The 15,209-nt window shown below is 39.4% G+C and overlaps 1 protein-coding gene across 1 annotated transcript in view; it reads left to right on the top strand.

Moving 5' to 3' along the window:
• The window catches only part of NDST3 (N-deacetylase and N-sulfotransferase 3), a 135,094-nt gene that overhangs the window by 11,670 nt on the left and 108,215 nt on the right, over positions 1 to 15,209 (top strand). The window contains exon 3 of the mRNA XM_045295843.1: positions 10,764 to 10,949. Coding sequence (XP_045151778.1) covers positions 10,764 to 10,949 — 186 coding nt within the window. The remainder of the gene's footprint in view (positions 1 to 10,763; positions 10,950 to 15,209) is intronic.

The raw sequence follows: 15,209 nt of genomic DNA, 5'->3' as shown, positions 1-15,209 counted from the left end.
GATCCCTGCACAGGTTCAGCATGAGCACCAATTCGCAGGCTCCGAACCCTGTGGTTACCGCCATGGAGTTTATAATTGAAAGTCACCATGTTCTTAACACAATTATTGATTGATGTTTTGCAAAGTTAATAGTCAGGATGTTATTACGTTCCCAAAGGATTGCATGTTAAAAAACGAATTCATGTTATTAAAATCTGATTTTTCATAATGTTTTACTCTTTTAGATAGCTATTTATATAATTTATGTAATTGCTTGTGTTTATGCAACCAGCTTTGCAAGCATGATGGTCCTAGTGGCTATTCTAAATGCCGGAGGAGGGGCAAGAGCTACAACAAATAAAGATTGATATCAACTTTTCTATTCTTGCAAGAATATTAAACTTCAATTAAAATGGATGCTATGCAGACCAAAGGATTCCTTGTTTAATCAGCCTTGTATATTTTCAGAACGTTAAGTGGGTTTTCAAGTACATTGGAAAGTTTACCCTGTCCCTGATTGTGCATACCTTTACTACCTCTCAGGGACCCCCAGAGATGCATAAAATGCATCCTCCCAGACTCTGTAAAACCTGCATCAACATAAGGCCTCCACTCGCACACTGAGTCTTCAGTTACTTTTCGGTTTCCTTTTCCTGCAGAAAAACAAATGCAAACTCATCAATTCATTTTCTGTTACATTTCTACGACCTCTTTCTTGTGTTTGGAAAAGGTTCTAAACATTCAGAAACTATGAAAGTGACCCGTGCAAAGTAGAAGTGTTTACATCATTCTCCTGAGTATTCTCAGGCAAGCATACCTTTTAACTGTGTGCTTACTTAGGAGACACTCAACAGAGATATGTCGACGCCAGAAATGCTGAAGGGCTCTTCAACACAGGAGAACAACATGCTCTACGAAATGGAAACTTGCTCAATAGAAGTGGCGTAATTCTTGGGAAAATCTGGGAACCAAATCCGTCAAACTTTCCCCCAAATAAGTCCTTTGAGGCTGTAAGTGAAAACGAAGAGAAAGCCCAGTATGCAAAGCTGCTATAGCGTTGACTGCTGCCTTCAAACTGTGGTGGTATTTTTGAGATTTTATTTTATTTTTTAATCATTTTATTAGGGGCTCATACAACTCTTATCACAATCCATACACACATAAATTGTGTAAAGCACATTTGTACATCCATTGCCTTCATCATATCCAAAACATTTGCTCTCCACCTAAGCCCCTGGCATCAGCTTCTCATTTTCAGCCCTCCCTCCCCGTTCCACCCTCCCTCATGAACCCTTGATAATTTATAAATTATTATTTTGTCACATCTGGCCCTGTCTGACATCTCCCTTCACCCAATTTTCTGTTGTCTGTCCCCCAGGGAGGAGGTCACATGTAGATCTTTGTAATCGGTTCCCCCTTTCCAACCCACCCTCCTTCCACCCTCCCAGTATCGCCACGCACACCACTGGTCCTGGAGGGATCATCCGCCCTGGATTCCCTGTGTTTCCAGTTCCTATCTGTACCAGTGTACAACCTGTGGTCTAGCCAGATTTTTAAGGTAGAATTGGGATCATGATAGTGGGGCGGGGAGAAAGCATTTGGGAACTAGAGGAAAGTTGTGTTTCATCATTGCTACATTGCACCCTGACTGGCTCGTCTCCTCCCCAAGACCCTTCTGTAAGGGGATGTCACAAATGAGCTTTGGGTCTCTACTCCGCACTCCCCCCATCATTCACAATGATAAGATTTTTAGTTCTGATGTTGCCTGATCCCTTTGACACCTCGTGATTCAAATTATGTTTATGGGATTTCTTAATGCATTTAGCCTACTAAATTTTATTTTAGTTCTTTAAAGCATTCAATTGTTATAAGTTGAGGTAGTATGTGAATTGGAACAGAGGCACCAAGAAAAGACTTTTGCTGTGGTCACTATTGGGTTATTGGTTTTATAAGACAAAAGTCATATTGGGATCTTTTTAAGGAATGCTCCAGTAGAACAGAGAAAACTTTTAAGAAGGAGCGACAAAGGGGAATTGCTGAAAGTCATTTTTTGAGTCAGCAGAGGGAATGGAATTTGGTGCCTTGATAAAGGAAGCCCTGGTGGGCCAGTGGTTTCAAGTTGGGATGCTATCCCAAAGACCAGCAGCTCCGCCGGAGAAAGAGGGGACTTTCTACTCCCCTTATGAGTCACAGTTCATGAAACCACTTGCTCTCCTACAGGATTGTCATGAGTCACCATTGACTCAATGACAGGGAGTTTGAGTCTTGTTGAGTTTATAAAGGAATTCGGAGTGTTGGTGGCACTGTGGTAAAAGAGCTTGGTTGGTAAACAAAAACGTAAACATTTAGAACCTATCAGCCACTCTTCAGGAGAAAGAAGTGGCAGTTGGCTACCGTAAATATATATAGCCTACTCTGCGCTGGAGGGTCACTATGAGTGAGAATCTATGTGACAAGAGTGGGTTGTGGAGGGATGATCCCTAGGTTGGTGCATGGCCAAGGTTCCCACAGCACAGATGTCAGCAACAGTGTTGTGAACTCAGTTACAGGAAGATTGGTGGATAGCACGGTAATTGATTCTCTTTTCTCATTGAAAAGCAACACTCATCCAGCGAGGGCAAAGTTGGGGAAGGGGTTGTTGTAAGTTTTTCAGAGAGCAGAATTATGAAATCGCAGTGCCGGGTAGCAGGAAAGCAAACAAATTAAGGATAGAGAGTTAGATTTCTGGACACACTAAAAAATATTCAATATTGATAATCTGGTATTTAAAGTGAAACTAGCTATGTGTTGTTGCCAGAGAAGAATGACAAATAGAAATATGAGTAAGAGAAGTGATGGTTTGGGGCTGAAAGCATGATTGTCATGATGAACTTTGGAACATATCCTGGGTAAAGATGAAAGTGAGTTTGTAGAACAAGGTCAACGACAAGATGGTGATGGCCATGGAAAATTTATGGAGTTAGAGAAAATGATACCGGAATGATAGGAGTCGGTTACACATATTGGTAGAGCCTTGTGATAACAGGAAACATCCTCTCCAATTGCTTCTGTTTTTCATTAAAAGGCAGCATTTAGTCATCAATTGAGGGCAAAGATTTGGAAGGGACTATTGTAGGTTTTCCAGGAAAAAAATACATCTGTGGTCCCAATATTAGGATTTTTTTTACTCATAGGAATCTAATAGAGTATTAAAGATGGTCTTAAAGGTATTCTAAGTATTTCAAGATTTCTAATAAGAATTACTTATCCTCTATAAAATCTTCAAGTAATCTAATTAGAATCTAATTTCTTTTAACTCAGTGGGATTCTACCAACTAAAGAAAAGTGAATTTAATTATTATGTGATAAATGTCTTTTTACTGAAGAAACTTGTTCACCACAGCATCCATTATGACTAAAAGAAAGAAAGAAAAAGTAAACCAGCAATTTTATTTCTAGAATTTGCCATGCTGGCCCATTTTTGATGCATTTTAATTCTATTTAATCATTTTTAAATGCAGTTACTTTGTATCAGGCACTGTGCTGGCATTTCACCAAATAGTCGGTTTTATTGCATAACTGGTGACACTGATGCGTACTCTTTTTCTGTATTCTTTGCCCAGGAAATCCCCTTCGGAGACAGAGTCCTGAATTTCAGCCTTGGCACTTCCTTCTCGGCTGACTTTCCTCTAGGACAAATTACATTGAATGTCTCCTTCCATCTGTTGACACTTGCCTACTACTATTTGCTCCTCAGGAGAAAGAGGAACGTTTCTACTCTCCATAAGAGTTAAAGTATTAGCAGAGCAATTCTACCCTTCCCTATAGGACAGTGCTTCTCAACCTGTGGGTCGCGACCCCTTTGGGAGTCAAGTGACCCTTTCACAGAAGTCACCGGATTCATAACAATGGCAAAATTATAGTTATGAAAAAGCAACGCAAATAATTTTATGGTTGGGGGGGTCACCACAACATGAGGAACTGTATGAAAGGGTCACAGCTTTAGGAAGGTTGAGAACCACTATGAGACAGAATTGGCTTAATTGCAGTGTGTGTGTTTTTGTTTTTTGGACTTTTGGTGGGTTTTGTTTTGTTCTGTTTTCAGTCTTGAGAGTTGGCCATACAAAAGCCAACACCAGAGACTATTTTACAAATTCTCCTTCTAAATTCTTTCTGTTGTTTTTTGTTGTTTTCTTATTTTTTTTAATGTTCTGATAGTGTATCTTAATGAGAAACGGATCTGATTAATCTCTATGTTTCTTTTCAAAAACTAGCCTAGTGTTTTCCTAGTCACATATTATGGATAAAGAAAACTATTTTGCCCATTTCTAAAGAGAAAAAACTAAGATGTACTTTGAAAAAAATGACAATATGACTTCCTGCATACGTACGTGTAAGTGGGTGTTTAACAAGCTCAATTCCAAACCTGGAATTGGCATAGTAAAATGGGTATATTTATAATTATATCACAGAGGGAATCTATACATGCTTGGAAGAAAAAGAAAAAGAGCTAGTATCACTAAGGATTGTCCATTAAAGTGAGGAAATTGGAAGAATCTCACATTGAAAGGAGCACATTTATCAATAAAAAAACACACTGCCAGTAGAGGATGACTTTAAACCCTTTCACCAAGTCTGTTAAAAACAACATGGTGTCAGAGCTAGTGCCTAACATATGGGCTGACAAACAGACATGTAAGTTATATATGTAAGTTATAAATAAGATTTAATCAAATTTACATAAATAGCTCTATCACAACTTAAAAGGTTGTTATTTTCTTAATTATATAGAGGATTGTATACTTTAAGATTATATTTCAAAAAGATTATATTGTTTTATACAAACTTCTGTATATTTATATAGCTCATGTAAATTATAATTTGTATAAAATATAACATAAATATCTCCATCACAATTAGGTCATTGTTTTAATTGTAAGAAAATTGTACACTTTAAAATTATATTGATGGTGTATTTATAAACATTTACATTTAGCATTATTTTCAGCAACAATATAAGATCACTCGTAGAACCACATAGATTGTGTCAAAGAATCATAGCATTTTACATTTGACCTTTGGTAGTAAATTGCACAATCTCTTTATTTCACACTTGCGGCGTGGGGGGTGGTGGATAGAAAATGAGATTCTTATGCCGAGGTAATTAATCTTTGAAGATATTTTGTTTTGTTTCAGGCTATACCAGAAATACATCATCATTTATCACCAAGAGAATTTTCTAATATTTAACATTCTCTGCATGCAATTCCAAACTTTCTTTCCTTAACCTAGAGAAAAAACTTAATTTGTTGGGTTTTGTTCTGGGGAAGAAAGGAGCCAGCTTTCTTTGAAGAGTTGTGCATTACTGTCAAGCCTGAGTGAGACTCCCGGCCACCCCTTTGCAGCATGGACTTGAACACTGCTGGTCTTGCATTAGCTCTGTGCTGGGTGGATCCACTTTAGAGAGAGTGGAGCTTCTTCCAGTCATTGCTGCAGTTCCGAACTTTCACCCAGTCCCTGCGGCTACTGCAGGACTCACTCTCACAAGCTGGCGTTTGTGTGGGGCCCATCGGAATTTAACCTTAGAACAAAATGTTTTTATAAATTTCAAATTGCTAATAGTATACAAGGGAAGAGTTTCATAAATGTGTTTTCTTCCTAATACTATTCGTGTATGTCTGCATGTGTCCATTATGTTAAAAGGTTCTAATTTCATTCCCTAAGCATGCAGCCTTTACTTGTATTGTCTGGAGAAATGTATTATTGTCTATGTGAAATAACATCTAATAACTATAGCTTCTAAAAGGAAGTCACTTTAACAATCAAAGCATTTTTTTCCCTAGAAACAACTCCAAAATATACTACTATATGTAAAAACAGAGAAAATGCCATTTGAAACCATTGTGCATTGTAAAGTTAAATTCTCAATTCTCTGAGACAGTTAACCAAGTTATGAACTTTCATATGCTGGGTAAATGGTCCATTCCAACGGAAATGAATAGCAGTTAAAGGCACTTGAAAGTATTCCCAAATTATGTTCTAATGCTTTTAGATTTTTCCCTCCCTGTACAATACAGATATGTGCTTGCTTCCTATCATTGTAGGTTTTCTTCTTATAATTACATTGTTTGAAAACTGGCAGTCTTAGAATTATGGAAATAGGCCAAGTCTTCTAGTTATTAATAGAAATTAGAAAGGTTTTGCATTTAGGAAGATTAAAATAGAGACAAACATTAAAAGTAAAGTGCTATATGGATTGAACTGTGTCCTCCCAAATTGTGTGTTAACTTGGCTGGGCCATGAGTCTCAGTGGTGTGGCAGTTATATAATGATGTCACTTGGCAATTATCATGAGGCAACCTTTCCCATAATGCAATCTGATGTGATCAGTTAATCAGTTGAAAGGGGATTAGGGTATGAAGTACTGTCCTTCCTCAGTCATAGCTCTGACATAATACAAGGGGTTGGGGGAGTTTCCGGGATGTGGCCTATAATATCTATAATATCTTTTACTTATAAGAGACAAAAATAGAGAAACAAGCAGAGCAGGGGTACTTATTTCACCCCAGAAAGAAGAGATGGGAGCAGAGTATCATTTACACCCAGGGCCTCTGGTCTGGAACCCTCTTAGACCTAAGAGAAGATTAATGCCGAGGCATATGGAGAGCTCCTAGGGATCCGAAGCTCGCAGATGCTTACAGGTGCCAAAGCCCTCCTCTGCAGCTGACCGAAGGCAGAGGTCTTCCCCTGGAGTCCGCACTCCGCATTCAGACTCTACCTTCCGATCCTGTGAGTGAAGAAATCCATGTTTGTAAAGTTTTCTACTTGTGGTATGTCTTTACAGCAGCACCGAATAACTACAACTAGTACCATCCTTAGTGGCTAGCAAGAGTTTAAACAAAAAATGGAACAAAAATAATCATTAATTTTTTCTGTAGTAAAGCTGGCTGTGTTGCTCAAATATCTGAATATTACATTTTGCAGGTTTTCTTTTAGTCTTGGAGATAATTTTTTGAATGAATGCAGCATTAATATTTCAGGATAAAATTGTCTTTACATGATTTGGTAATATTTAAGTGCAATTTTTACCCCCCAAAAAGTTACAGATTTTAATTCTATACCACATTATCTAAATATGTAAGCTTATAGTAAATAGCAACTCCATTTTGTCAGTTTTGCACTTGGATAATCATTTTTACTTAAACTCTCAGACTATTTTCAAGTGTTACTTACCTAGACATAAAATGTCTCTATCAGTTACTTACGTCCATTCAGTAGCTGCACCTAAAGTTTGGTTGAGGTAATCCAGAAAGTAAAATTAGAGTAAGTGGGCATAGTCAGTTCATGTAGTCATTCACGAATATGTGGCGAGTATTGGTTCTTGGGGAGACACTAGGCATATGCCCACCATCATCGAGTTGATTCTGACTCATGGCAAACGCATGTGATCATGGTAAATGCTTCACAGAGTACAGACTTTGCCGAAACAGATCACTAAGACTTTCTTTCACAGTCTGCTGTGTGGACTTGACCTACCAACCTTTCCATAAGTAGTACAGCACAAGCCATATGTAGTACCCAGGTGGCTTCTGGGCATTTGGTAGTTCATAAAACAGAACCATGACCAACGCTTATGGAGTTTATTGTTTAGTAAAGAGGAGAGACATTAAGAAATGATTCAGAGATATGTGCTTACAAATTGCACTGTGTACTATGAAAGATAATTAGAGGCTCCTAAGAGAAGCTTAATGGGGATTTAATTTCATTTTGATGTTGTTAATGAAAGCATGGAATAAATTATCTTTAAAAGGCATAAGAATTAGTATAATAATGTTCCAGGCAACACATGGTAGGGCTCTGAGGTAGGCTCTAAAGCGCTTGGGGCATTCAAGGAAAAAGTAGATGTGGCTAATAAACAGTGGGGAGTGGTACAAAAGGAGACTGGAGAGAGAAAGAATTAAGGGTCACTGCACGCAGAGTTGGGGCCAGGCTTTGAATTTTGTATTTTGTCTCAAGTGTACGGGGGAGCCATTGAAGGATTTTTAATAGGAAACCGCATGGCCATATTTGTGTCTTTTAAATATTACTTTAATGGTTCAGAAAAAAGCAAGGAGGAGAAATGAAGAGAATAGTTAGGTGTCTGAGCCAGAGCCCGTGGAATAAGAACACTGACTGGACTGGGCCGATGATGATACAACCGGAGAAGAGTGGATAGATTAATTGAGAAACTGGAAATGCAATGTATAGCACATGATGATAGACTGGATTTAGGAAAGACTGCAGGAAGAACCCACAGTGGCACGGAGTTATGCTTCACACTAGCCTGAAGGTCGCCTGTGTGGACTTACTCAAACGTGGGGAGACCAGGGCGAAGATTTGTTTCTGAAACTATGGAGAAGTTTTACTCTGAGAATCTGGGGTTCCCCCAAGCGCTGGAATTGGCTTGCTAGAATCTAGAAAGAGGCTTCAAAGGTGTCACGAATGGCAGCTATCTTTCCTACACAGCAGGTGTTTGGTTGCTGATGCTATTTCCTAAGAAGAACGACCTCTGGGGAAAGACCAGATCTCATGAGGCTGGGAGGTAGAGAGGAAGAGTCCCGTTGTGAGAACTAACTCATCCCACCATCTTCTAAGTATTTGACATACGTTTTATAGTGTAGATTTATACTATGTGTCATATATACTTACATACTCTATAAACATATAGTCTGTGTTATAGAGCATATGTTTATAACTGTATTCTTATCGTTTCAGTTCTTGTCCTCCACTGAAGGTGCTAACATAGATTACAGAGCTTCTGGATCTAAGACGATATTCTCAAGAAGTGATGATAATGAGAATTAACTTTTTAAAGCAATAAATGCCTACTATGTTCTACTTTCTTCCTCAAAAGTGATGTAATCGTTAGCTGCCACTGCGCCAATACACGGGGTTTGGAGAGATCAGGAGGGGAACAGGCCCAGGATGAAGTCGTGGGGTAGAAGTCACGGTTATCTCAAGAGAAACTGAAAAATCTGTACTGCAATAGAGAAAACAAGCATGCTATCTCGGAGAGTGAAAACAAATGCTAGTACTTTTGTAATTTCCACTTTATATTTGGGTGATAGGATTATAACGCAGAAAGGCAGTGGAGTCAGGGTGGTAATGGCAGCATTACTGAATTACGTTTATTGAATATGTATCATATTTCAAGAATTATGGTAAATGCATGTATTATTTAAGTATCCCCAAGCCCCTTCAAGGCAAGCACATTTTTTAGAGCAAGACATGAGACTTAGGGAGAATAAACCTCCTCCTAGTCAAAGGCTAACAAATGGTACACACATTAATATCTATTCATATACTTCCTTGCAAAGTTTAGAGGTATTTGAATTTTATAATGTGATTATTTCCCTGGGTGAATTTCACCCAGGCTTCTTCCCGTACTCTTCCAACAAAGCTACTCTGCAATTATTCATTTCTTTCTGTTCAGTTTCTGGACTTGACATTTAGTTTCTTTCATGAGATCTCTTATTCCTTCCTGCACCCTTGTTTTCAGACCACCCCAGGGAATCTAAACCATCATTTTTCCAGCACAGATTAGGTATTGGTTCATGATCCTTTGTGAAATTCTAAGTAATATAATAATTGCACAGTTGTAGCAATGTCCACAATGGCAGCACGGAAACTGAAGAGCATCATGGTTTCTTCTCAGCCATCAGCAACAGACTGCTCCGTCCACCTCTCACACCACCTGCACTCTTTCTCCCATCACCACCATGGTGGCTCCCATTGCTAGAATACTCAACCACAGCTACAGCTAGCTGATCTGAATTGTAAACAATAAACAGCAATTACCAGATGAAAGAGCCATTCCAACTGAAGGGGTGTGTGTGGGGTGGGGCAATGTGTACATTGTACAGCAAACATATGAGGAAAATCATACAAAGGAGGATGGGTGATGTAAAGCTTTCTGAGTAAGTTGGGACTAAATTTTTAGTGTCTTTTACTTTGTCAGGTGAAGGAATCTTAACAGTTCATTCAGTACACGGCAAACGTCATGCAGCCCACTTGCCTTGTGGATTCAGGCGCTTCACATACTCCCTTCCTCTCCTGTGCTTATTTAGGTTGAAAAATAAGCCAGCCGTACGTCTTCCACTATCTCCCTGGAAGTTTGCAGCCTAGTTCTACAATCTAATCCGTTTAGCAGCCTGATACTGTGGTCCTCTTATGTGAAATTGCTCTTTGGTGGGAAGAAAGGCCATGACGAATTCAAATGGAGCTATTTGAGGGGAAGTTTAGGACTTGAAAGTAATTGAAAAATACCAACGGGGGAAAAATTACGTAAAGCTTTCAGAAGACAAAAATGCATGTCAGCTACTGACACTGAGAGTGTTCTTTCTGTAAAACAAGGTTCATCATTCATATCTGTGCTATGTTTTAATATGTGTAAGGGAGTCTATCAATTGATAAACCTTCACAAATAGAGAAGGAAATTCATAATAATGCAGAATTATCCCAACACCCTCAAATAACATCAACAACTGGAAAAAAAACCTAACTCGGTATCACATAAACGTAATTTCAGAGCTCCCGGTCTGGACCTACCACCCCTCACACACAAATGTATCAATATGAAGGCTGGTGGGCTAGCTGCTGGGCTTCATGAAGTATTGCACAGCTAATATTTATGACTGTATGCAACTAAGAATTCAGATTTAAACAAATCTGAATTAAAACAATTTATAGTATATCTGAAAATCCTGGAATGAATATAGAATCAACATAATCTTCACTGCCTCTAACTAATGTTTGCTTGGTCTTAGGAGCATGGCATTCCTACGGACATGGGCTACGCGGTGTCCCCACACCATTCCGGTGTTTACCCTGTGCACGTTCAGCTTTATGAGGCTTGGAAGAAGGTTTGGAATATTAAAATCACCAGCACTGAAGAGTATCCACATCTAAAACCAGCTCGATACCGGAGGGGTTTCATCCATAAAAACATCATGGTGAGCTTCCTCCATTGTCCTTAGGGTGCAACTAACACTGCCAGATTTACATTTCTCCTTTGAAATATGAATAAAGGAATAGTCCAAAATATTACAAGCTTGGCAGCTTGAACAGCCACATGCTGCAGCAAACATATTTGTCATATCAATGCAAAGGATGTTTTAATTAAAATCACTTCTTCGCAACTTTTTAAAAATAGCTAAAACATATTTGACACTACTGCTATTAAGGAGGCACTGATGTTAGAATATTTAAGGAAGCAGTATGGCTAACTTGCAGATAATTTTTTAGAAACCATCATTTCTTGAAAAAGATACTTGATCTGTAAAACTAACACCAACTTTGTATTAACCAACTTATCCTATCACAAGCCAGTCAGACTTTGTTTGACTCTTTAACACGTCAGGTTAAAAATACCCAACGATTTGCTGCAAGAAACCACTTGAGAAGTCTTGCATAATCATTGACAGATCATGATGCGTAATAGCTATATTGATGAAGATCAAAGACTCCAGCCTTCAATATGGATTTTACTTTACCATAAAACAAAACTCCTCACCTCTGGACCAATCGCAAACATCAGGATAAACAGAGACCTTGTTGGTCTTGTCAGGGATTTCCTTCTTGGATCTACAATGGGCTCAGCAGTCAAGAAGTCAAAGCACACATTGCATTGGACAGATCTGCTGCAGAAGACCTCTTTCCAGTGTTAACATTTCTCATTCTGAGGACTGAGCTGTGCCTGACTCAGCCGTGGTGTGGCCAGTCATCATATGTTCATGTGAAAGCTGGCTGATGAATAAGAAAGACTCAAGAAGAATGTATGCATTTTATTAGATGATTGCTGAAGAATGTTAATTATACTACGGACTTCTAGAAGAATGAACAATGCTGGCGAGACTTCACCTCACTTACTTTGGACATGTTGTCAGAAGAGACCAGTCCCTGGAGAAGGACATCATGCTTGGTAAAGGGAAGGGTAAGCAAGCAAACAAACAAACGCCTTCAATGAGATAGTAGGACAGATTGGCTGCAGCAATGGGCTCAGACTTAACCACCATATACACAGGGCAGGACAGTATTTCGTTCTGTTGTACATAAGGTTGATGTGAGTGCGAACTCACTGGACAGCCCCCGGCAACAACAATCTAAGGGAGAAATGAGAAACAGCGCCAAGTATATTATATTCACATATGTCCATTTATATTCAGTGTCAGTCATTTATATCCAATGTCTGTTTCCAGGACCCCTTTTTATTTCTTTTTCCTTAGCCACTGTTGACACATGTGTCTTGTCATGACATTTTAATTGTAAAGTCATCACCTAATACTTCCTGAGACCTTAAAAAATAAGTATTTAAATCCTCAACTTTTCCCAGTTCAGAAAATCTGGCACTGATAATGTTAGGAATGGGCCTCCCGAGTTAGATTGAGGCACTCAAGAGACCACCCAGAAGCACCATATGTGATGATAATTCTTTGTCAAGCTGAGGTATTTGAATATTGAATAGATGCCTACCTTCCAGAATAAGTTATAACTGATTTCTTTTCATACAGTTTTACAATATCTGTAATAACTACAGAGTAGATAATGATATTTAAATTGGATGAACTCCCATCTTGCCTTTTCCCACAATAAAAACTGCTATAAATGCTAAATGGGGACATCACAGCCACATTGCATCTCAGACTCCCCTTTCTCTGCTGAAAATGAACTCCCTATGCCTTAAGCTTCAGGCCTTCTGACCAAAGGTGGGGCGGGGGGGAGACCTGGATCATGTTATCATGAACAAGTACTGAGTACTCACCTGCCATTGTAACATCACAGGAAGCCTTTGCAAAATATGAAATGTAAGTTTATAAGGACGTTATTCAATTTTGTTCTCTTTTGTTCCTCCGTCTCTCTGGGCTGCCAGAACATTTGCTTAGTTATGTCCCATGAGATTTGGTCATTTTTGTTTTACCTGAGAACATATTTTATCTATATTGAAAATGCGTGAAACTTGCAGGTAACAAAGGTTTTAATAATTTTTTCTGTTTTAATGGAGCTGTCCATGGGTTTCCACTTTTGCAGCAATCCAGGGACCCTTCTGTATTTGGTTTGTGGGCTCCTGGGTGAGAATTTCCAAGAAGGAAACACTCAGTATGCATAGGATTATGCAGGAAGAAGAGGGGCGGGACTGCTAGCAGCACGCACACAGAGACGCAATCTGAGATCCAGAGAACCGACGGTAGTGCAAAGGGTTCATTGACTCCCTACTATCTCAAAGGTTAAAGGTTCAAGTCCACCCAGAGAAAACTTGGAAGAATGCCTTTGCAATCTCTTTCTGAATAATCAACCATTGAAAACGATCAGAAACACACTTCAACTCTGACACACAGAGACAACAAGGAGTAGAAATCTCCTCACAGGCAACTAGCTAGGAAGTAAGGAAAAAGAGCAAGGGACTGAGGAGTGAGCCTTTCTCTTTCTCTCTCTCTCTCCCTGTCAATACATAGTGCATGACATAGATCGGGAAAATTTTTTTGATGATCCATTCACATCCCACTCAAAATTCCTAAAAATGAAACTCGCTATCTTCCTCTCAAGCCAGCTACTGACCTACCATCCCCAATTCAATTCTATATTTCCATTAGCACACTCCAGTGAACTCCCATAAGATATCAGACTTGTTACTCCCCTGGGAATACAAGAGCCAATTACATTTCAAGGTATTTGAGTACTAACCAGAATCTCTTAGTAGTTCTACTGCATTATCTAATGGGCAGATTTTACCCCCATTCAGTAAAACAAAAAACGGATTAAAAACCTGAAATAAATGCAACTTTCTGGAGAGAGCCAGAGACCTCTATGTGATTTGACCACAAATTAGCTACTTATTATTTCTAACGTTGTTGTTAGCTGCGGTAACAGCCGTTCGGACTCATAGTGACCCTATGTACAACAGCATGAACGTTGCCTGGCCCTGTACCTGTGCTTGATTGAGCCCATTGCAGCACCTGTGTCACTCCATCTTGTCAAGGGTCTTTCTCCTCTTTGCTGCCCCTCCCTTAACCAAGTATGATGTCATTTTTCAGGGACTGGTCTCTCCTGATAACATGTATAAATATGTAAGCAGTCTCGCCATCCTCACTCCTAAGGAGCATTCTAGCTGTACTTCTTCCAAGAGAGATTTGTGTGTTCTTTTGGCTGTCCACGGTAATTTCAATATTCTTCATGAGCACCATAATTCAACTGCATCAAGTCTTCTTCGGTCTTCCTTACTCAGTGTCCAACCTACACATGCTTATCAGACTACTGAAAATATCATGACTCGGGTGAGCCACACCCAAGTGAAAGACTTTCACTTTCTCCCGCAGAGACTATCATAAAGTCTTATCAAAGTCACCTCCTTCTTTTTCAATATTCCCAAGAGGGTTTTTGCACAGATTTGCCTAATGCAACAAGTCTTTTGATGTCTTCACTGCTGCTTCCAGGAACACTGATTTTGTATCCAAGCAAGCTGAAATCCTTGACAACGTCAGCCTTTTCCGTTCATCATGATGTTACCTATTGGCCCAGTTGTGGGGATATTGGTTTTTCTTGACACTGATTTGTAATCCAGTGTGAAGCTGGCGGCCCTTCATCAGCAAGTGTTTCAAGTCCTCCTTGCTTTCAGCAAGCAAGCTGTATCATCTGCATATTGAAGGTTGTTAATGAGCCTTCTTCCAAATCTGCTGTTACTAATGGCGATGCCATGACTGTGACCTACGGGAAACTCCCTAAACGGTCTTGAACTGGTGGCCGTCAGCAGCACTTGTGGGCAGTTGCTCCTGCGTCTGCCCACGTACAGATCAGTCGTTTCAGATCCCAGTGTTGGCTCTGACATGTAAAAGCATCTCTCGGTTGTTGTTAGCAGCTATTAGGTTTCTCAGAAGTACCTCAAAGTTTGAATTTTATAGTGAGACCCCAAAAAATGGAGCCCTGGTGGCATAGTGGATTACCTGCTGACCTGCTAACCATGAGGTTGGCAGTTTGAACGTACTAGTTGCTCTGTAGGAGAAAGATGAGGCTTTCTGATCGCGTATGGTTTTACAGCCTCAGCATCCCAAAGGGGCAGATTTACTCTATCCTATAGGGTTTCCTCAATTTGTAATTGACTCAATAACAGTGGTTTTGAGTTTTGTTTTGTTTTTTTCAATTTCAGTGCTTTATTCATTATAGTATTGTCTGTTCTAGGCAGTTACAAGGATCACCAGTGCTCAATTAATGTATTATCA

Source organism: Echinops telfairi, unplaced genomic scaffold, assembly GCF_000313985.2.
Source record: "Echinops telfairi isolate 266 unplaced genomic scaffold, ASM31398v2 ScPeMD7_5927;HRSCAF=6808, whole genome shotgun sequence".
In the NCBI taxonomy this organism is placed as follows: domain Eukaryota; kingdom Metazoa; phylum Chordata; class Mammalia; order Afrosoricida; family Tenrecidae; genus Echinops; species Echinops telfairi.
This window is presented reverse-complemented; position numbering and strand designations above follow the sequence as displayed.